Genomic DNA, 22,188 nt, shown 5'->3' on the forward strand with positions numbered 1-22,188 from the left:
ATTAAATAACTTTCTATTATTTTATGACATTTATCTCATTCTACTTTGTACAATTGTCATTTGTATAATTCCCATACCATTTTTGAGGGTAGAGACCCTGTCTTCCCAGTCTTTGTCTTTTCTTCTTTCTTAGCACTTAGAACAACTTCTACAGATAATATGTTCAACTAATGTGCCTTTACTTAAATTGAATAATGAAAATACAAGTAGAATCTTTGATGTTAACATGAAGTGAATTAACTATTTAGCTGACAGTTTCTTTGAATTGTCCTAATTAAATGAGAATCATGACATCTTAGAATTTCACACAGGCCTTGGGTAATCTACCATAATTTATTCCTAAAACTCATAAGAATGGCTTCTTCACCAATCCTGTTGAGTACTCAGGCACCTCAGGCACATTCAATGTTGCTTATATTGGTGATGGATATTTAGTAGGTATGTACTTAGTAGATATTTGTTTATTTCACCCATTCATTCTTCCATCCATCCATCCATATGTCCATCCATCCATTCATCCTAATAGTTCTTCGTATTAATGATGATACTAAAATTAATCATTGCAAATTTTAGATCCATCAGAATCCCAACATTTTCCTTTAATAATCTGCACTAGAATATTGTCCCTCTGTTTTTATGTTTTATGGGCATTTTAGGTTATATAATAACCAATATCTACTAAGTCCAATTAAAGTAATTAATTATTACTTTTGATAGTATCATATGCCTTTTTCTCCAAAGACTATAAATCTAAGACTACATTGACTTAGTTTAGATTTTTTCTTATTTAAGGTTTTGTTCAGCTCATTTTACATTTATAGAAAATTTGTTTTAGATTCTTAGAAATATTTATTTTATTTCTTAGCTGTATCATAGAAATATTAGAAATATTAACAAATAATTTTTCTCAGAAATATTAAAAATAAATATACAGCAACATAAAATTTAATTATATTTTTCACTAAATTTGATTCCTCAGAGGGCTTACCAGTTCGATGCTGTTTGGGTTCATGACTGACACCACTATACTCCACAAGGGTAGTTTTATTAAAAGTTGCCTCAGACACCAGCTGAAAGGTAATGTTACTATAACATATTCCTGGCAGCCAGTGGTTAAATACTGTTTTTCCCTTAAAGAAATCTGCACAGAGAGAAAAATTATTGCATTTAAAATAGGATCTTCTAAAGGTTACATACTTGTAGAAAGTTCCAATATGATTGATATCCATAAAACAGTATTTCCTTCAACTTTTGGTGTGGTTAGTAAATAAGAATTAGAAGGCTAGAGATAATATTTTGAATTTTTACACTCAATTCTGAAACCATTTTTCTGCTAGAAGTCCTAAGAAGGTTGAACATAATTAGAACTGAATTTTTATTATAGGAACTTTTGGTGTATACAGAAATTATAGGTATTAAATTTATGCTAGCCATTTATTTAAGATGAAAAACCAATGCATTTGGCATGTTATGAAATATAAAATAGCAATTTTACAAGAAATGTTTTCACTAGAAACTAGCCTCTGTTAAAAGAAGACTGGTTTATGTGCCAATTGGCAGACAAAACCAATTTGAAGAAAGAAGAAAACAAAAACTTGGATTCCACTTGGAAAACATTAAAGAAATAATAATAAATTAAAAAACCCAATCCAAGTCAAAAGAAATAAGGGAGAGAAAGTAAAAGTACCCAGACAGTTTGATTTGGTTTTTTGAATAATTTTAGCCATATTCCTCTGTACACTCTTCTCTCTCCCCTTTCCACAGGATTACCATCAATGCTATAAGAACAGTGGAACCAGTGTTTGCATATTAATGCAGCATCAAGTTGATCATATAGTTAAATATACATGAAAGAGCCAAAAAAGTATTGTCTTTTGCATTTCAGAATAATTTTGAATCTTCTTCAAGTAAAATTGTATGAAAGGCATCCCTCTTACTACCCAATCCTAGAAATGCCCTTCTGTCACACCCAGAAGGAAGTGGGTACAGTGCCATTGCTTCTAAACTTGGTTGAATTTACTTCCTGCACCACACATGCTGCCTTTAGCAAGAATAACATGTAATTGAAAATAATTTGAGTGTTACTCATATTGTGTACATGACTTGTGATTCTTTAATAATGAACCAGATGTCTAAGATGCCTCCTAACATGATTTTCATGAATCAATAACTATTTTAATGGTTCATTTATAGGTCAGGTAGTCAATTATAAAAACTCTTTAGAGTAAGAGAGAAAACCATTTGGAAAAAGTCATGGAGAAAGAAAAAGTCCTCATTCACTCAGGCTTCCTTTTGCCTCTTACCTTTGTACAGCATTGTCCGGAAGTCTTTCCCTTCCCAGTAGCTTATGTTTACTCTAGTGAAAACGTTGTATTTTTCTGGATAATGGATTTCAAATAGTACTCCTGTTTCAGGAGAAGGCTTATAGTCATATATTGCAACACTGGTTACAGGTAAAGGTTCTGCAGAAGGCAGGCAAATGGAGAAAGAGGGAAGGGAAAAGAGGAAGAAAAACCATTATCATTACTTGGAAGCAAGGATTATACTTTTATGAACATCACTCAAATTTTTACATTCTCTGAGCACCAAACCCAGTTTTCATGGGCTGAGTGTTCATAGCACTGAAAGAACATTGCATGTGTTCCTTCTGCTTTTCAAAGAACTTTTATATTCATTTTTCATTTGCCATAACCCTGACATCTAGGAAGAGCAAAATTAATATCCCCATTCAACAGACAAACATAATGAAAAGTTAGCAACTTTAAATTGCTTGTCACAGGCAATTTAATGAGTTTAAGGCAGAGTCTGTGTCTCTAGATTTCTAGTTCATTTATCTTTATCTCATGACAAGAAAATTTGATATTAATAACAAACCAAGTAACAGAAAATACATTTTGGCTCTGGCCAACAAGAAGTATTTATGTGATCATTTATTTCTTCAGTTATTTTTCTATGCTATTATAAAATTGCAAGCCAATGTTGTAAAAATGGTACTTTACATGGTGTTTATAAAACAATTCTTTCTATGGAAGCTTATAGTTTTTACTTCTAATTTGCTTGAGTTGTTAATTCATCACCAAACATTTTAAAGACTCATTTAGAAACAAACACCATGATTGATATATTTCTGCACCTTCTCCATATCCCATCCTTCAAAAAAATTCTTCTAAGGTAACAAAATGCCCCCTGCCCTTCTGAGTAAGATACTGGCTAAATTTTGCTTACATTAATTTTATTAGGGAAATATTGTAAATAATTCGATTTAGAGCCAACTACCTCATTGAAAAGTTATTTTGATTCAGCTTGACATCTCAACATGTTCTTGAAAATCTTACATAGCTTAAAGTAAAGCATTATCTTTAGTTTAAATTTAACTTTTAAAATTTCAGTTTTACCAGGTATGGTGGCATAAACCTATAAGCCCAGCACTCAGAAAACTGAGGCAGGAGGACAGCAAATTTCAGGCCACCCTGGCTACATAGCACAACTTTGTCTCAGAGGAAATATCAGTTTCAATGACACACAAAAAAACCCCAAAATATATGAGTTAATTTAACAAATAATTATTGAAAATCTAGTTTGTCTCAATCTGTAGCTGTTTGTGTTTATTTAATTTTGTTCCTCTAGGTATTAACCTATTTTTGCTTGATTAAAGACATGGAAAAAGGAGAAAACTAATGTTAAAGATTGGGTTTTTCCTGTATATTTCAAAAAAAAAAAAGCAGACACCTGTGAAAAGGTTAGAAGGCCTTCACTCACAACCCATTTTGTGATCATGTCTATAGACTATGTGCTATGCTTTCTGCTTAAAAAGTTTCTGTTCTGTTTTATCCTTGTCCCATCTCTGGTCTTCCTACATTAAAGGTCACATTGCAAAGCAGAAGCCACTTCTGTGCTATGTAAACAAAACAGCCAACAGACTCTGAAGCCTCTGAGGTTTAAGTTCAAAACTCCCAAAGGAGCTTTGAATGATTTGATGGTCTCTCAACCCAACATAATCACTCATTCAGACAGTCCTCCACATCCAGCTATTGACTCTAGATGGAAGAGAATGAAAATGAAAGCTAATGGCACAGAGCAGCCACAGACAGGTGGCTCCTCCAAGACTAAAGTCCTGTCTCACACCCTCGCCAGGGTTCCCTCCGCTGAACACAGAAATTAGACATCCAGTGGGTCTTTCGTGTCCAGAGACACGAAGTCTGTGTATCGAAGCCACAGCTAAACTTTGAAATTCAAGATATACGTGAGACTAACTTATTTTCTGGTACACATATTTTTTTACTGCTGCAAATTATTTAAACTTTAAACTAAGAGAATTTCTAAAATGCCTGTTTCCTTGTTCATTATAAATATTTCTCTCAGTTTCTCTGTAAATGATCTATGGCAGTTATAAATCCCAAACCCTGGGCCTCCATATTACCCAGGCCTAATCTATCCAAGAATTACTGAGTTTGGTTGAAGTTAATAGCATAGTCTAAAAATATTTGACTATATCTCCAGGTCCTTACCTTATGTTTTAGAAATTAAGTGATGTGATATAAACAACAGCTGTAATGAGCCACCTGGATTTCAGGGAGGACAAGCTTAAATTCTAATCTAATTTGTTACTCCTTCCCCTGCCAGACACTCCATTGTACCTCCCTCTCTTGTTTTAGAAGCCAGGCTGGACCAAACAGGGAAATGGGGTGGCTAGAAGATGTGACTCATTTATCATCTTTATTCATATGAATTACTCTCTTGTTCTTGGCCTTTTTTGTTTTACAAAGAAATGAAGCATTATAAAACATAGTTGATGCTCTCCTATACAACTCACCTGGGTCCCATTCTCCCTCATCATGGCCAGAGGTAAATTATAACTCTGAATTTGGTGTTTATCTTCTTATGCATAAGTTGCTTTTTTATTTTTATTTTTGGTGGTACTAGGGTTTGAACTCAGGACCTGGTGCTTGCTAGGCAGGTGCTCCACCACTTTGAGCCATGCCACCAGCCCTTTTTGCTTTAGTTATTTTTCAGATAGGATCTCATGCCATTGTCTAGGGCTGGCTTCAGACAGTGATCCTCCTACCTATGCCTCCTGTGTAGCTGGGATCACAGACATGTGCCACCACACCGGTCTTGTTGGTTGAGATAAGGTCTTCTAACACTTGCCAGGCTGGTCTTGAACTGTGATTCTCCAATCTCTTAACTCTCAAATAACTTGGATTACAAATGTGTGCCAAAATAACTGCTCTAAAAATTTTTAATGTTTGTATTTATCCAAAATATTTCATGTGAATGATATTACGTCATACATATCAGTCTGCAGCTTTGTTTTATCACCTGACATTGTTCTGAGATTTGTCTATCTTGATACTTGTATCTTTAGAATCTTCTGTACAATTCATCTGTTACTCTTTTAGTAGAGGGTTATTTTCACTTATCCATTCTTAAGAAGACTGCTGCAATAAATGCAATGTGTGGAACCTGTCTTCTTAGTTTGAAATCCTAGATGTGGGGGTATGTGTGCACATCTTCCACTGTATAAAATAGTTTGCAACTTAATTTATGTCAGTTTACATGTCCATCGGCAGTGTGGGATAGCTCTTGTTTTCTGTATTTTTCTTTAGCATGTGCTTCAATCAGTCCTTCTCATTTTTGCCACCTTAGACAACAATTTTGACTTGTTTTAATTTCTTACTCATGAAGGAAAGTGATTTTTAAGCTTATTGGCCATTCCGGTGCCCTGTTCTTATAGAATTGACCTGTTTTGTGAGTTCTGTCTTGATCTCTTCCTGTTGATTTGTAATATAATCTTTGTCACATACCCCAATCCCACTGTCATCTTTTTTTTTTTTTATGATATTGGGGTTTGAATTTAGGACTAGGCAGGTGCTCTGCCATTTGAGCCCCTCTGCTGGCCCTCTTTGCATTGCTTATTTTTGAGATAAGGTCTCCCTTTATGCCCAGGCCAGCCTGCACCAGTGTCCTCCTATTTGTGCTTTCCCACGTAGCTGGGATGACAGACGTGTGCCACTGAGCCCTGCCATTGGTTGAAATGGGGTCTTGCAAATTTTTTTGCTTTGGTTGGCCTTAAATTGTGATCTTCTTCATCTCTAGCTCCCAAATAACTAGAATTACAAGCATAAGCCAAGGTGCACAGCTTCACTGCCATTTATTTTTGTGTGTGGTTGTTCAGTATCTTCCTTTTGGGGATTCCTCATTTTTTTCTTGCTGTAATATATATATGGAGAGTTCTTTTGTCAATACTGAGATTGAACTCAGGACCTCACACTTGCGAGGCAGGCGTTCTACCACTTGAGCCACTCCACCAATCTCATGGAGAGTTCTTTAGACAAGAGTTATGAGTATTAAATTCTCTTATGCTTTGCATATCAGAACATTCCTTTGTTCTTTTCTCTATCCTTGATGCAGTTTATCCATGATGGTGCTGGTATAAAACTATGTAGACAGAAGTCCCCCTGATGATTTGCAGACATTGCTTCCATTTTTTTGTACCAAGGACTGCAGACGAGAAGGGGTCTCACAGTTTCTGATAGATACAATGCATTTCCTTCTAGTATCTTCCAAGCTTCTCTACTTTTTACTTAGCCTCAGTAATCTGCAGTTTTGATTTAATAGATTGAATTAATTTTCACTAATTTGACCAATTAAAACTTAAAATTAATTTAGGCAATTTTTCTAATTTGAAAAGTTTTAATTTATATTAATGTATTCTATGCAGTTTACTTCTAAAGTTTCTGTTTTGTTATTCCTTTGCCTTTGAAAATTGGTATTATATCTATATTTATATCTTTGAATATTATATATATAGTATATGTATATGTATATGTATATGTATATGTATATATGTATATGTATATATACATATACTATATATTTACTATAAATTTTTGTCACTTTGTTATTTAAAATAGAGTCTGAAATGTTACAGTTGTTTGATGTCTATCTTTTTTGAAATTTTTGGTGATCCTGGGGTTTGAATTCAGGACCTTGTGCTTTCTAGGCAGGTGCTACCACTTGAGTCACTCCCCAGCCCTTTTATTGCTCTAGTTATTTTTCAGATAGTGTCTTGCACTTTTAGCTTGCATCAGCCTCAGACTGTGATCCTTGTACTCACACCTCAGCATAGCTGGGATTTTAGGTGTGTACCACCATGCCCAGCTTGTCCTTTGAGATAGGATCTCACCAACTTTTTGCTGGGTACTAGCCTCAAACTGCAATCCTCCTGATTTTAGCCTCCCAAGTAGCTATGATTATAGGTTTGAACCACTGCACCCATCTCATTTATCATATATTTGAGGTGGGTACTATAATTTTCTTTTTTTTTTGTGCTGGGATCGAACCCAGGGCCTCACGCATGCTAGGCAAGCGCTGTACCACCGAGCTACATCCCAGCCCTATAATTTTCTTTTTTATATATTTTTTATATCTGATAGTTATACATCAGGTAAATTTGGCAAAGTGTAGCCCATAAAGCCAAATCTGCATTATACTTGTTGTGACTTACAAAGAGTGAGTTTTACATTTTTAAATGATTGACAAGAATCAAAAGCAGACGATAGTATTCCATTCCAAAGCAAGATTCAGGATCTTCTGGCTGGCAGCTCTGCTAAAAGAAAGCTTTCCCCAACCAAATCTTAGGTCATTTCTTTGACCTCTCTTCATTCCTTGTCACTTACAGGTTAAAGTCAAAACTCTCTACTAAGGCACTCGAAGTTTTCCCCAACATTTCTAGTCATCTGGTCCCCTTCCAGAAATTCTCTGGAATGTTTGATGCTTACTGTCTTGACTCCTTGCTATTCACCAGTACTCCATCATGCTGTTATGTATCACCAGTCTTTTCACACGCAATTCTTTTGTGTGTGTGTGTGTGTGTGTGGCACTAGGGATTGAACCCAGGGTCTTGTGGTAAGCACCCTACCATAAGCTATGTCCCCAGTCTTTTTTGTGTTTGTTTCTTTTGCTTTTTGTTTTGGGGACAGGGTCCTGTGCTACCTCTAGCTCAGGCTGGCCTGAAGCTCATGATCCTCCTGCCTCCACCTCCATAGCAGGTGGGATCATAGGTGTCTACCACCATCTGATTCTCTTTTATCTCATTGTAACACTTTCTATTCTTTATCCTATTTCTAAATTTTCACTTTTTTTTTTTTGTGGTACTAGGGTTTGAACTCAGGGTCTCATACTTGCTAGGCAGGCACTCTACCACTTGAACCACTCCACCAGCTCTTTTTTGTGTGTGTTGAGTGTTTGAGATAGGGTCTTCAGAACTATTTGCCTGGACTGGCTTTGAACTTCAATCCCCCTGATCTCTGCCTCCTGAGAAGCTAGAATTACAGGCTTGAGCCTGGCTGACTTTCACTAATTTTTTTTTTTTGTGGTATCTTTCCAATGGTTCCTAGGGAGATAAGCCACTCTCTTACATAATTCTCTTATAGCATCTATCATATTTTTGGTAACTGTCTTATCCAGTATAGTATACAATTTTTGATTGAGTGTATTTTTATGTATTTTTATTTCTGTGGCAGCTAGGACATGATACAGAGGTTATACCCAATAAGTAAAATAAAAGCTTGTGGAGCTGTATAGAATAATGTATTTATGGAGTGCATCCAGGTGTGTTTTATAATACTTACAGCCTCGATCTCTAGAACTTTCCTGACACAGGAGGCTATGCATATATAACTTTCCCCCAATTTCTGAACAGTTGTTCCTAGATATTATTTCCTCTACTGAAGGACTACCCTTTTCCCCCAAGGGTACAATCAAATATTAAGGTTCTCACTTCAGTATTTAACAGGTGACAGAGGCTAAGGGTTGAGAACTCTTTTGAACTGGCCAAATGACACAGTTTTGCTGAATGTTTTTCTTTTCCATGTTTATCAGCTTTCTCTGAGAGCTTCAGACTCAGAACAATTACAGGAAGAAATCAAAAGACTGCCCTCGGGTCAACTGCTTTGTCATTGCTTATTTCATCAAGATGAGCATCTAGCTCACAGTCAATGACAACCACAAATGTACTCTTTCCATTCTCAAGAGCACTGTGTCAAAATCCTGTGAGCAGACACTAAAAACATTTTCTACTCTTTTAAAAAAAGCTTTCCATTAGAAAAATTAAAGATGGAGGACTTGCACAGTGATATACGTCTGTAATCCTAGCTACTTAGGAGACAGATTAGGAGGATCAAGGTGTGAGGTCAGCCCAGGCAAAAAGTGAGTGAGATCCTCATCGCAACAAGCAATCTGGGTGTAGTGGCATTCCTGTGATCACAGCTATGTGGGAGGCATAGGTAGGAGGACTTGTTCCAGACAAAAACACAAGACCTTACCTGAAAAATAACTAAATCAAAAAGGACTGGGAGCATGGATCAAGTGATAGAGCACCTGCCTAGCAGTGCAAGGCTTTGATTTCAAATCCCAGTGCCACAAAAATGATGTCAAAAATATATCATTAGCTGATAAATAATGGTGGTTTTGAAGTGCAAAAGTAGTCTTAGTCATTGTGTGCTTTAATTCCTCTTTTATAATAGAGGAAGTTGAAACCTAGATGCTACCTGATGCCACCTCATGTCAATGTCAGAAATATTACTTAGCTCCAGTTCTTCTATTCCTAACCTTTCATTGCTTCTAAGAGCTGAGATAATGCGCTTGAGACTAAAAGTGGGGTGGAGAAGGTTGTACTATAGTCCATGATTAATTAATTTTACTCTTTAGAAACCAATGCATGCTTCCTTTCTCCATATAACAGCAAAAGCTTAATGCTAGAGAGGGTAAATTCAACTATGGTGTATTGTAAGAACTTTTGTAAATGTCACAATGTACCCCCAGTTCAACAATAATATGATAATTAAAAAAAAAGATGTTGAAAGCTTGAAGACAACATCACATCTTCCCTGCCCACCTCAACCCAACAAGGAAAAGCCAAGTAACCAATGAAATCATACATTTGCTTGAGAATATCACAGAGGTAAGATTGCAAGCAGCCAAACGAAGAAAATTCCAAGGAGAGACAAGCTGCCGTGAGGAAAGGAGGGATGCACTGCTCCCTTAAGCAGAACAGAGCTATGAAAGGAGAAGTAAGCGGCAAAGATGAAAATGAATCAGTAAACGTTGAGTGTGGTCTCAACCATAGTTTAGCACTTCTCTGTCCAATATGGTAGCTACTAGCCACAGTAACTGTTTAAATTAAATTTAAAATGAAATAAAATTAGATTAAATTAGAAAATGACTGGTTACTATATTGGACACTGCAGCTATAGAACATTTCTCTCATCCAGATCTAGGACAATTTGGTTCAGAATCAATGGGAGATCAAACACAAATAGAGTTGATTGCTCTTTTCCTGGACCAGAACTACTGGGAGCAGGGCAAGGGATGGGACTCTCACCGAGGGGCAAAGCTTACACATGATGACTTGAGCAACTAAGAGACCTGCAAGAAAATTTGCTTCCTTGTACCATTCTTGAACACAAAGTTGAGTTCGTAAGGTATTGGGCAAGGGTAGAAAAATATTTTCATTCCAGGTTGCAGGAAAATATCCCTCCTTTCAAGAGGTGGGGAGAAGCAAAGATTCCTGCTCCTGTGGGATGGCTGGATCCTACACTGATACAAAGTACAGTTTAGAAACCACTGACCAAGGGGCAGGAAATACTCAACCCACAGATATAAGGTCAATTTGATTATGAATGTCAAGAGATGGGTTGAAATGTTAAGAATGCCTTCCTTATGATCACAAGGTCTGCCTAAGCCTGAGGCAAAACCAGGGCAACCAAGAGATCCTCTTGTCTCCACCAAAGACTTAGTACTGAGTAAAAAGTAACAGCAATCTATTTCTGGGGATTCCTTGCTTGTTGAACACTGAAGGTGGAACCGGAACACTGAGAAATACTCTCCTGGCACCCTTGGAACCTGTGATGACCTAAAGGTTTTGAGTACTCTAGACCCAGCTCAACTATTGACTAGATTGACTCATTCCTTCCCTCCCCAAGTAAGAGCCTAGCAAAATTAATCCATCTAAATAATTCTATTATATATAAATGGGCTAATCCTTCAATATCTAAGTTGGTAGCCACAAGTCACATAAAATGAGCACTTAAAATAAGGCTGGTTCAACTAGGGAACTGAATTTTAAATTTTATTTAATTTTAATTAATTCATGTTGAAAAGTAAAAAGTGGTATGTAAATTTTTATTTTGAGTGCATATTGAAATAATATTTTGACTACAATGAGCTAAGTAAACCATGTTGTTAAAACTTATTTCATCTTTTCAAAAAGTTTTTCTGTTGTTTATCAGAAAATTCAACATAACACATATGGTTAACTTTTTTTTTTTTTTTTGATAGTGTGGGGTTTGAACTAAAGCTTGCTACAAAGCACTTGAGCCAGCCCTTTTTTTGCATTGGGTTTTTTCAAGATTGGGTCCTACAAACGACTTGCCCAGTTGGCTTCAAACTGCGATTTTCCTAACCTCTGCCTCCTTCCTGAGTAGCTAGGATTACAGGCGTGAGACAATGGCGCTCAGCATGTGGTTAACATTTTGCTTTTAGTGGACAGTGCTGCTTGTAAACACTCAAATTAGATAAAAAGCAGTAACCAGCTATATGCTGTCTATAGAAAGCCCATTTACATATAAATACATAAGTAGGTTGAAAGTAAAAGGTTGGGATAAGCAGACCTTGCAAATAAGACAGGTATCAAAAGAAAACTAAAATGAATATGTTAATATCAGACAAAAAAGACTTCAGCACAAAGCATAATATTTGGATGAAGAAGCATATTACATGAAGAATAAATGATCAGGTCATTAGGAAGGTGTAGCAATCCAAAGTGTGTTTGTACTTAACATCATAAGAAGAAATCTTCCAAATAGCTAAGCATAAACTAAAAGAAGTGAAAAGAGAAACAGACAGAGACACAGGTACACTCCTCTGTGTTACCATCAGAACAAATAACAGAACTGAGTAAGGACTTGACTAACTGACATTTGTTGAAATCACCCACCAAATGCTCACAAAATGACTGCAATGTAGACCTTATATAGACTCATGAAAAAAAGTTACCATTTTCAAGTAGTTGAAACCACATAAAGTATATCCTCTGATCCCAACAGCATTTACTTAAAAAGTCAAAACAAACAAACAAACAAATAACAAAAAAAAAAGAAAAAGACCTTTGAAAACTTTTCAAAATTTTGGACATTCAACCTACTTCTAAATCCTCAGGTCAAAGACTCACAGAAGAAAACAGAAGATATTCTCAATAGAGCCCACTGCAAAGGCTAAAATATTAATGAGATAGTCTAGAAAATTTTAGAGATTTATCAAATTTCTGTATGAACCAGTAACTATGGGGCTATATCCTCCAGCTTTGTCTGATGGGGAATGACTGAGCCCATGCTAATAAATGTTGGGGCAGGTGCAGGCATTGCAGTTCTATGCTCTCATTTGTTTTGTACTTTAGCCTTTCCCACTGCTTTTTTCCAATTCTTGCTCAACTAACTTGAACTAATATTTATAGAGGACCTATTGAGCACAAGATGAGTAAAGGCAGAGCTTTGATTTCAAGACAGTTAGAATCACAGGTATGGCATGCCTAGGTCTGCTGCCTGAATCCCCAATTCACCTTTGTCTATAACTTCTTTAAGACAGAATTTTACCAGGTGAGTTTTGCCTTTACTTCAACCAACTCCTAGATTTTTTTCATTATATCTGAAAACCTTGGGACTATGCCATTGTTAATTTCTAGAACTCAATACTGATCCTGGGATTCTGCCAATGGAGACTTTAATTAATTTTTGACAGTCATATTAAAGATATGCCCTATAGTTGGGATCTGAGTTATTGCTTCTTATTGTTTCCCAATATTACTATGTCTTTTTCCTTAACTGTGGCCAGCATGCCCACATAGAGCTGGCATTTTAGTGATGGCAGCCATTGAATAGCTTGCACTGAAGAAATGAGCAAAAATGACTTTTCTAGGCCATTAGGTTGTTATAGTGATAAGCTACTGTTTTACAGATCTCAATTTTTCTTACATTCTGTAACATATACAGTAGAGCTGCTTGAGACTAGATAGTAAAGTGAAAATCACTTATAGTTAAAGCACACCTAAAAACTTGGTAGTATCAACATTAACTCTTCGAGACAAGGACAACTGAAGGTTAAAATGCCAGTGTTTTTGTTTTTTACTTTTTGAATTTTTGGGGGGCAATGGAAGTCATGTCTATTTTGAAGGTGAGATGGGGAATAGTATCTGATAAATAAATAAAGATATCTTTTTCTATTTCAGCTAAGAATGTATAATTAAATTTGAGAAGTCTTAATATGAATATAAATTTATTGTCTCAAAAGCCAAATTGATTAATAGGAAAAAAATGCTCTGGAAAAAAAAGACAAGTTATGATCACATTATTAAGTAAGATAGCAAAAAACTACATGGTCCAGTCATGAATCGGAAATTTTCATTCAGTCTCAAAATACATGACCTCAGTGAGGTTTACTATTTTTGGCTTGAAACAGATTTTTGCTTAACAAAAGGTAAATAGTAAACATTGTCAAACCTTGGTAAAAATCTGGGTTCTTAATGCAATACAGAAATTTGACTCTATGTCACTTGTCTTCATGGTGAGCCATATTGCCATTTTGGCTGACATTGCTTCAGGGAGAGCCCCAGGGGAACACACTCAGAGGAGAAACCAGGTGACAGCAGACATGATGCTTACTTGTTAACACAGTGATTGATCTGGATGGCTTGGTAACCACATTCCCATTTACCACGACCAGAGTGATTATATAATATAGGCCGTGATAATTGGCTTTAAAGATAACAGGAGGAGGCAAAGTGCTGTTGAATTCCTCAAATTCAAAGAAGTAATTTTTGGATTCACCAGTTATCTTCACAACATACACAGATGCCGAACCGACGAGATCTGACGCTTCCAAAAAGACAAGGATGTTATCAGCGTCTTGGACGGTCACGTGGAAAGTTGTAACAATCTGTTTAAGACAGAAATACATGGAGGTAGAGGTCAAGTTCAGTTAGTGGACAATAAGATTGTAATCAGATAAATCTAGCACTAATGTTTATGTTAAGCATTATTTCTTAAAAGAGATTTAGTTACATAGGTGTTTTAGCCTCACAAGAGATTTTTGAAGGATGCTATCACACTTAAGACAAACGAGCTACGCAGGGTTTTAGTTTGAGGATTTTTCTCCACCAAAAGACTGTTTCTCATTCATAGATTGTGTCATGTGACACATACAAAATAACCATAAAGAGTAAGTAAATAATGAACAAAGTCTTCGTGACACTTAAGTTCCAGGGAAGTCCTCTAGAGAGTGACATAACTTGAAGAAATACTCTTTCTACTTTAGGCTGGAGAACTATTAGGAGAATATTTCAAAACAATTATTTCCTCTCTACTCTTACCTGTCACTTACAAAAGTGAAAAAAGTCAGGACTGAGACACCTGTGATATTCCTTTTCATTAAAGATTACCCAGTCCTTAATCAGAGAAGCTTAGAGGGTGACAAAGGGACCAGACTGGAATCTGCTGGTGCCTTTGGGAAGAAAGTCAGCCACTGGTAGACAGAAAATTTTGCTTCAAGTCTCCATATAAAAGTTTATGAACTATATTTGAAAAAAACATTTGTGTGGTTGATTTTCTGCCTGGCTCTATAAGCAGAAGTAATTCTGTTTGAGCTCAAACAAGACTCACATGCCTTGAACCACCTACTGCTTTGTTTTTAGTTTACCTTCTGGGCATGTGATGTCCAGTTATTTCACTGCTCTGAGCCTCATATTTCTCTTCTATAATTGGTAGCAGAAGAGTTGCTGAAACTGGTCAACAATCTACAAGGATGCAGACACTATGCTAGGCACTCTACAAACACGAAACACCTAGAAAAGATCTCACGCAATATTCAAAGTAATCTCATGAAGTATGTAATGTTTTCATTCTCATTTTGTAGTGGGGAGCCCAAGCTCAGAAAGCTTAAGTCACTTTTCCCAACGTCACAGATACAAAAAACGTTATACATGTCTATCAGTCTATCACACAGTACATAAAAAAATCTGTTAAATGAATGAAAGTATTGCTGATTGCATTAATCTGTGCAAACATCCACTTGCATAGATTAATATTACTATTAATGTGGTTAATAGTACTGATAAAAGATTAATAATAATTAATCTGTTTGCTGTTTTTGGTAATTCACATTTTGTCAGCAACTAAAAATAGCACACAATAACATACCAATACCCTAAAAGAGGCTTTCTATCAAAATGCACTGACACATATGTTCTTGTTTCAGTTTTTAAGAAATCTACTCTTTACAGCTCTTAGCCTTTTTAAATAATATCTGGCATTAATAGAAATTTAGTTTTTTCTTAACATTAAATAGGCTAACTTGTGTTTGTGACATTCTAACTAAACTGGACCCTAAGTCCTCTCAGGTCAGTGACCATATCATATTTCTAAGATAGTTCTAGCTGCATCTGTAGCTCCAGGATCAGTGCCAGTTGCATCTTGATGTGGGTGGTCGTAGGCAGAGTTCTGTAATATGAGATAGTGTTTATGGACTGATTCATTAAATGTCTGCTTATCCACATTGTCTGTCAGTTCTCAGATACAGAACAGAGACTCTTGTCCCATGAGTGCTTGGTCCCTCTGAGCCACAGCCACAGTGAATCTCTTGCCTGGTAGGGGCCTCATCCCTCCACACACATGGTGGCTACGACAAGACCCTTGGGTGATGATGGTCCTGCTCATATGAAGAGGATAGTGCAGGGCTGGTCTTCCACCATCGAGGTGAAACTAGTGTCAGAAGTACTCCACCTTTCTACCTCCTACATCTTCTTTCTTGCTGCTCAGCACTGATGGTCTTACCCATTGGATCACCCACTGTGTTTTTGGTACTGGCCAATTGACCTGTCTTGTCCTGGATCTGGAGGAAGAAATGCACAAAGAACATGAAGCACTTTCCCCCTTTCAGTGGTTTGGAACAGCAGGAATATTTTCATAGGACAGGGAAGACTCCGGTATGAGGAAAGGAAGGAGTAACTACACCCACATTAGTAGAAGTTATTAATTGATGTGCTGGTTGAGAATCTACTAAGTACCACACAGTACACTAAATGCCAGGGATCCAAACACAGTCCAGCCTTCAAATAAGCTTCAGTTTGATGGTACTCAGTGTTTAAGTAGTCATGAAATGCTTAGCAAATGGGAAATTCTGGTTATAAATCAACTTCCAAATTAACTGGCAATTGATGAGAAAACCCTTTGCTTTTGGCAAAATGTACTATTTTTTACAAGTTAGTTTATCTATTAAACATATTTTAGAATTTATTTAGGATCTCAAAATTCTTATATCTTGGTGGCTTAAAAATAATTATTCTTACTAATTAATATTGTCTATAAATACATATATATGTGCATATACATATATATGTGATTTGTATAGGGTATTAGACACAGTATCTGAAAGTTTCATTTTGAATGGAGGAAACATTTTGCTTTATCTCCTTATTCACCTCTTTCATATAAATAGTAGTTTTTAGTGCGTAACAGTAAAACCTGAGTCAAAATGTAGACAAGTCAAGTACTGAATATTTAATTGCACTGAAATCTGGCTTTTATTTCTTACTGATTATAGAAGCTGGTTTACTAACTCAAAAAACATTAAGTTTACTAACAAAAGATGTGAAAGACCTCTACAAGGAAAACTATACACTTCTGAAGAAAGAGATTGAGGAAGACTATAGAAAGTGGAGAGATCTCCCATGCTCATGGATTGGTAGAATCAACATAGTAAAAATGTCAATACTCCCAAAAGTAATCTACATGTTTAATGCAATTTCCATCAAAATTCCAATGACATGCATTAAACAGATCGAAAAATCTACCCTGAAATTTATATGGAAACACAGGAAGCCACGAATAGCCAAGGCAACCTCAGTCAAAAGAACAATGCAGGAGGTATCACAATACCTGATTTCAAACTATATTACAAAGCAATAACAATAAAAACAGCATGGTACTGGCACAAAAACAGACATGAAGACCAGTGGAACAGAATAGAGGACCCAGATATGAAGCCACACAACTATAACCAACTTGTCTTTGACAATATACGATGGAGAAATAGCAGCCTCTTCAACAAAAACTGCTGGGAAAACTGGTTAGCAGTCTGCAAAAAACTAAAACTAGATCCATGTATATCACCCTATACCAACATTAACTCAAAATGGATCAAGGATCTTAATATCAGACCACAAACTCTAAAGTTGATACAAGAAAGAGTAGGAAATACTCTGGAGTTAGTAGGTATAGGTAAGAACTTTCTCAACGATATCCCAGCAGCACAGCAACTAAGAGATAGCATAGATAAATGGGACCTCATAAAACTAAAAAGCTTCTGTTCATCAAAAGAAATGGTCTCTAAACCGAAGAGAACACCCACAGAGTGGGAGAAAATATTTGCCAGCTACACATCAGACAAAGGACTGATAACCAGAATATATAGGGAACTTAAAAAACTAAATTCTCCCAAAACTAATGAACCAATAAAGAAATGGGCAAGTGAACTAAACAGAACTTTCTCAAAAGAAGAAATTCAGATGGCCAAAAAACACATGAAAAAATGCTCACCATCTCTAGCAATAAAGCAATAAAGCAATAAAGGAAATGCAAATTAAAACCACACTAAGATTCCACCTCACCCCTGTTAGAATAGCCATCATCAGCAACACCACGAACAACAGGTGTTGGCGAGGATGCAGGGAAAAAGGAACCCTCATACACTGTTGGTGTACAACCACTCTGGAAAAAAATTTGGAGGCTACTTAAAAAGCTAAACATTGATCTACCATTTGATCCAGCAATACCACTCTTGGGGATATACCCAAAAGACTGTGACACAGGTTACTCCAGAGGCACCTGCACACCCATGTTTATTGCGGCACTATTCACAATAGCCAAGTTATGGAAACAGCCAAGATGCCCCACTACCAACGAATGGATTAAGAAAATGTGGTATTTATACACAATGGAATTTTATGCAGCCATGAAGAAGAACGAAATGTTATCATTTGCTGGTAAATGGATGGAATTGGAGAACATCATTCTGAGTGAGGTTAGCCTGGCCCAAAAGACCAAAAATCGTATGTTCTCCCTCATATGTGGACATTAGATCAAGGGCAAACACAACAAGGGGATTGGACTTTGAGCACATGATAAAAGCTTTAGCACACAAGGGAGGGGTGAGGATAGATAAGACACCTAAAAAATTAGTTAGCATTTGTTGCCCTTAACGCAGAGAAACTAAAGCAGATACCTTAAAAGCAACTGAGGCCAATAGGAAAAGGGGACCAGGAACTAGAGAAAAGGTGAGATCAAAAAGAATTAACCTAGAAGGTAACACACATGTACAGGAAATCAATGTGAGTCAACTCCCTGTATAGCTATCCTTATCTCAACCAGCAAAAACCCTTGTTCCTTCCTGTTATTGCTTATACTCTCTCTACAACAAAATTAGAAATAAGGGCAAAATAGTTTCTGCTGGGTATTGAGGGGGTAGGGGGAAGAGGGAGTGGGCAGAGTGGGTGGTAAGTGAAGGGGTGGGGGCAGGAGGTAGAAATGACCCAAGCATTGTATGCACATATGAATAATAAAAAAAAACATTAAGTTTACAAACATCAAATTTGTAATTATTAAGAATTTTTTGCTATATGTTTTAGCAGTCAACATCTGAAGGTGGTTGTGATAATAACAAGAGGAATAAAAGTTCTCAATTTTGTGAAGTGTTAAGAAGTAAATGTTTAATGTGTCATGATACCTCATAGGCAGTGAAATGTTTAAAAGAAAGGAAAGGACTAATTTTCCAAATGCCAATAGCAGCTCTGGCGCTGATATATCAGCTATGAAAATAAGCATGGGCTCAAACACTCACAGGTTGCCAAAAATAAGTCAGAGTGGGTAATCAGATTCAGTCTGGGGGACTAATGAGAAGGAGGCAGTGGGCCAAGTGAGACATAGGCAGTGAGCCTAAAAGAAATGTCATCTGTACTTTGGCTTTCTTCTCTGTCCTCTCTGCCTCAGCTTGTCCTGGAATCTCTGTTCAGAAGGAAATTCTGAATGTATGCTGCAGGCATGAAATAAATCTCTGCTGAGAAGTAGAGCAGGAAGAAACAGTTTAAAACAAAGGAAGTGGATCTGATAAACTCAGGCAAGGTCAATGATGATTTATTTGGTGACAGTAAAAATATTTTAAACATTTACTTTTTTGAGGCTGGGTAATGGTATTGCTTGACTGCAGTAAGAATGTTTTCACTGAAATTTCCTATACATAACCAGATTTATTGTGATTTCTCTGGCTCAGTAGTCTCCTTTACACTTGAGGGAACAGTAGAACAAATATCACACAGCTAATTGATGTCAGACCAAGGTCCAGGTTCTCTATCTTCTTTATGCCTCTTGGTATTTATCTTTCCTGAACTAGAGGTCAGCTACTTGGGGCAGTGAGAAGGGCCTGAATGCTTGACTTTAGCAAAGACTGGGAGATTGAGAGTCTGTAACTGGTCTGTAGCTAGTGCTGGGGGAGACAGATAGGGGAGTACTATTAAGGATGATGAAAACTCAGATTAGTCCCTGGGGTGAGGACTGACTAGAGACAGGTACCAGACCATCGTGGGAAACCTGCTCATGTCCCAGACAAATGTAATATTACCTATTGACCCCATAATCTGGACCAGCCTTTGTGCTGATTACTTTGTAAATGATTTTCTTTTACTCTTTATGGCAATCATCAGATGTATGTGTTATTACCACCATTTTACCCAGAGAGGTTAAATAATTTTCTTAGGAGCATAGCACTAAGCTTGGAATCAGAGGGCCTGGTTTCACATTCCTGGTCTGTAGTCTGTTGCTTGTGAGAGCTTGGGGAAGCCCAAAGATCTCTTTACTTGTCTTCTTAACTTCTAAAATAGGGACATAGCATTTTTGTGAAGATTAAATGTTTTTTACAAAAATGCTAGTACTACAAACTCAAAAAATACTAACTGCATCCTGAAGGTCCCTGTGTGCTAGTTTGGTTTTGAATCATTCAATGACCTACTAGCTTTATGGAGTCTGTTTAAACATTTGCTTAACTAACTTTAAAACACTGGAGTGCTCTGAAATTATACTCACTGGATGTTTTATTCAGAGAACTGAAGAGCTATCCATTTGTGAATTCAACAACAAACAAACATCAGCTAAGTGCCAGCTTGACATTAGGCATCATGCTAGGTGCTAGCCATAGACAAATATGTAAGAAGGTGCTTGAACTCCAGGAATTTGAAGTCTAGTGAGAGGAACACTTTAAATATATAGTTATAAAATGATTTGAAGTGTTATTAGTTACAGATTTAGAAAATAGTCCCCTTAACGCCTGTTTTTCTGCCTGTCTGGAATTGCTTCTGAGATTATACCCTGTTCCTTTGGAGCATTGCTTTTTTCCACACTATAAAGTTAATAAAGTCCTGATGAGTGTTCTAATCATGGAATCTCATCCACGGTCCAAACAGGCACCTCGACTCAGGCTGGGTGAACATGGTACTCAGTCTCTTCTCTTTGGTACATAGGGCAACTAAGCCAGGATAACTAGAATGCCTCCTCTGAGATTTTATAACTGAAATTAGTGCAAAAAAGTTCTTTCCCTCTGATTTCAAGTATTTATGAAGAAGTCAGTATCTGGTAACTTCTGTCCCATAAAGACATGTAGTGGTAGAGTGTCTGATTTGGTTTGAGGCCCTGGTTGCCACCACCATGTGGTTTCATGACATGAATTAATAAATCCAGTTGATTGAATAAGTTATTTATGTTGGACTGCCAAGATATCCAGCCAAAAATCCAAGACCATACAGGAGAATTGTTCAGTGATATGGACATAGAGACAAGTATACCATTAACTTTTCTTCTGCAGATAGGGATGAGGGGTGGTTTCAAGGAGTAGGTGATGTCTGAAGATGCTCAAGAGTTTACCAAGGAACCCAGGTTAAAGACAACCTTTGTTGAAGTAGAGAGAGGACCCAGAGTCCTCTAGAATGGTTCGATGGCTGAGGGATGCCTAGAGGAAAGGGTTGAAAGTCCAAATGAAAGATGCAATTGCTAAGGAGTTTAGATATTTTTAGGTCAAAGGAAATCATGAACTGTTTTAATGTGGAAAAATTACATGACTGGATCACAATTTAGAAAGATCAACAGAGTCAGGAGTTTGGGGAATTGGCTGTCTGGGCTGATCTCAGGCCAGTGAACAGGAAGGGAGCTGTTACCACAGTTTGGCTGAGACATGATGTTGGGCCAAGCACCTGCTGGCTGCACAAATCTGCCCATGTGACATGCATCTAGAATATTAAGGGTTATCTGTGGCAGCCCAATAAATAATCATGCTTATTAGAAAACATTTTAGAGAGAACACTTAAAAGAATTTTTCTGTGCTAAGGTTACCACATAGAAAGCAATAGGGTGTTCCACTCTCTTAAACAGCAATATTTATGATGTCTTTTTCTTAGATAGCGCTTATGGCCCTGATTCTCTCTAGACAAAGTGTAATCCATCCACTTAACATCCTGCCCAGTTCCCTGGAGCCTTTTCCAGCTGTATATTTTCTTCCTTTCTGTTTCTTCTGGAAGTTCAAAGTCTCAGAGCAGGGCTTCTCCTGCTCCTTTCCTAGAAGTACTCACAACTCTCTTTTAGTAATTGTCAGAGCACCATCTGGACATTGTTCTCAAAAGAGAAGGATGGCTCCCCTGATCCTCTATTACTGATTCAGTCATTCTTCACATACATTTTGAGCATCATCCATGTATCAAAAACTGAGCAGGATGGTGGGCATATACTATATCTGAAGGAAGGCCTTCCTAGAATTGTGTTGGACCAATACTAGCAATGGTGATGATAACATAATAAAGAACACACCCAGCAGTGTCTTGACAAAAGCTTGCTGAATGAATATCAGGTTTTCTTAGATTTGTCCTGAATGTGTCTTTTCTGATAGAGAATATCAGTGCTCTACTTATGTGGGATCTGATATCTAAGTCCATATCCACACCAGTCTTGCCTTTTGTGTTTTATATGCATTTCACTTCTGCCTTTATGATTTCAGAATACAGAGGCTTCATCCTTTAGGCCAGGAGATAATGTTATGTGC

The 22,188-nt window shown here is 36.9% G+C and overlaps 1 protein-coding gene across 3 annotated transcripts in view; it reads right to left on the reverse strand.

Annotated features, from left to right (window-relative positions):
* Ptpro (protein tyrosine phosphatase receptor type O) overlaps window positions 1-22,188 on the reverse strand; it is a 233,533-nt gene that overhangs the window by 98,810 nt on the left and 112,535 nt on the right. For 2 of the 3 annotated variants that reach the window (XM_074075999.1, XM_074075998.1), the window contains exons 2-4: window positions 13,719-13,992; window positions 2,304-2,462; window positions 989-1,141 (exon numbers count right to left, since the gene is read on the reverse strand). In XM_074075999.1, the coding sequence (XP_073932100.1) occupies window positions 989-1,141; window positions 2,304-2,462; window positions 13,719-13,992 (586 nt within the window). The remainder of the gene's footprint in view (window positions 1-988; window positions 1,142-2,303; window positions 2,463-13,718; window positions 13,993-22,188) is intronic. The other variant, XM_074076000.1, reaches the window with a different exon arrangement.

This window comes from Castor canadensis, chromosome 6, assembly GCF_047511655.1.
Source record: "Castor canadensis chromosome 6, mCasCan1.hap1v2, whole genome shotgun sequence".
NCBI lineage: Eukaryota > Metazoa > Chordata > Mammalia > Rodentia > Castoridae > Castor > Castor canadensis.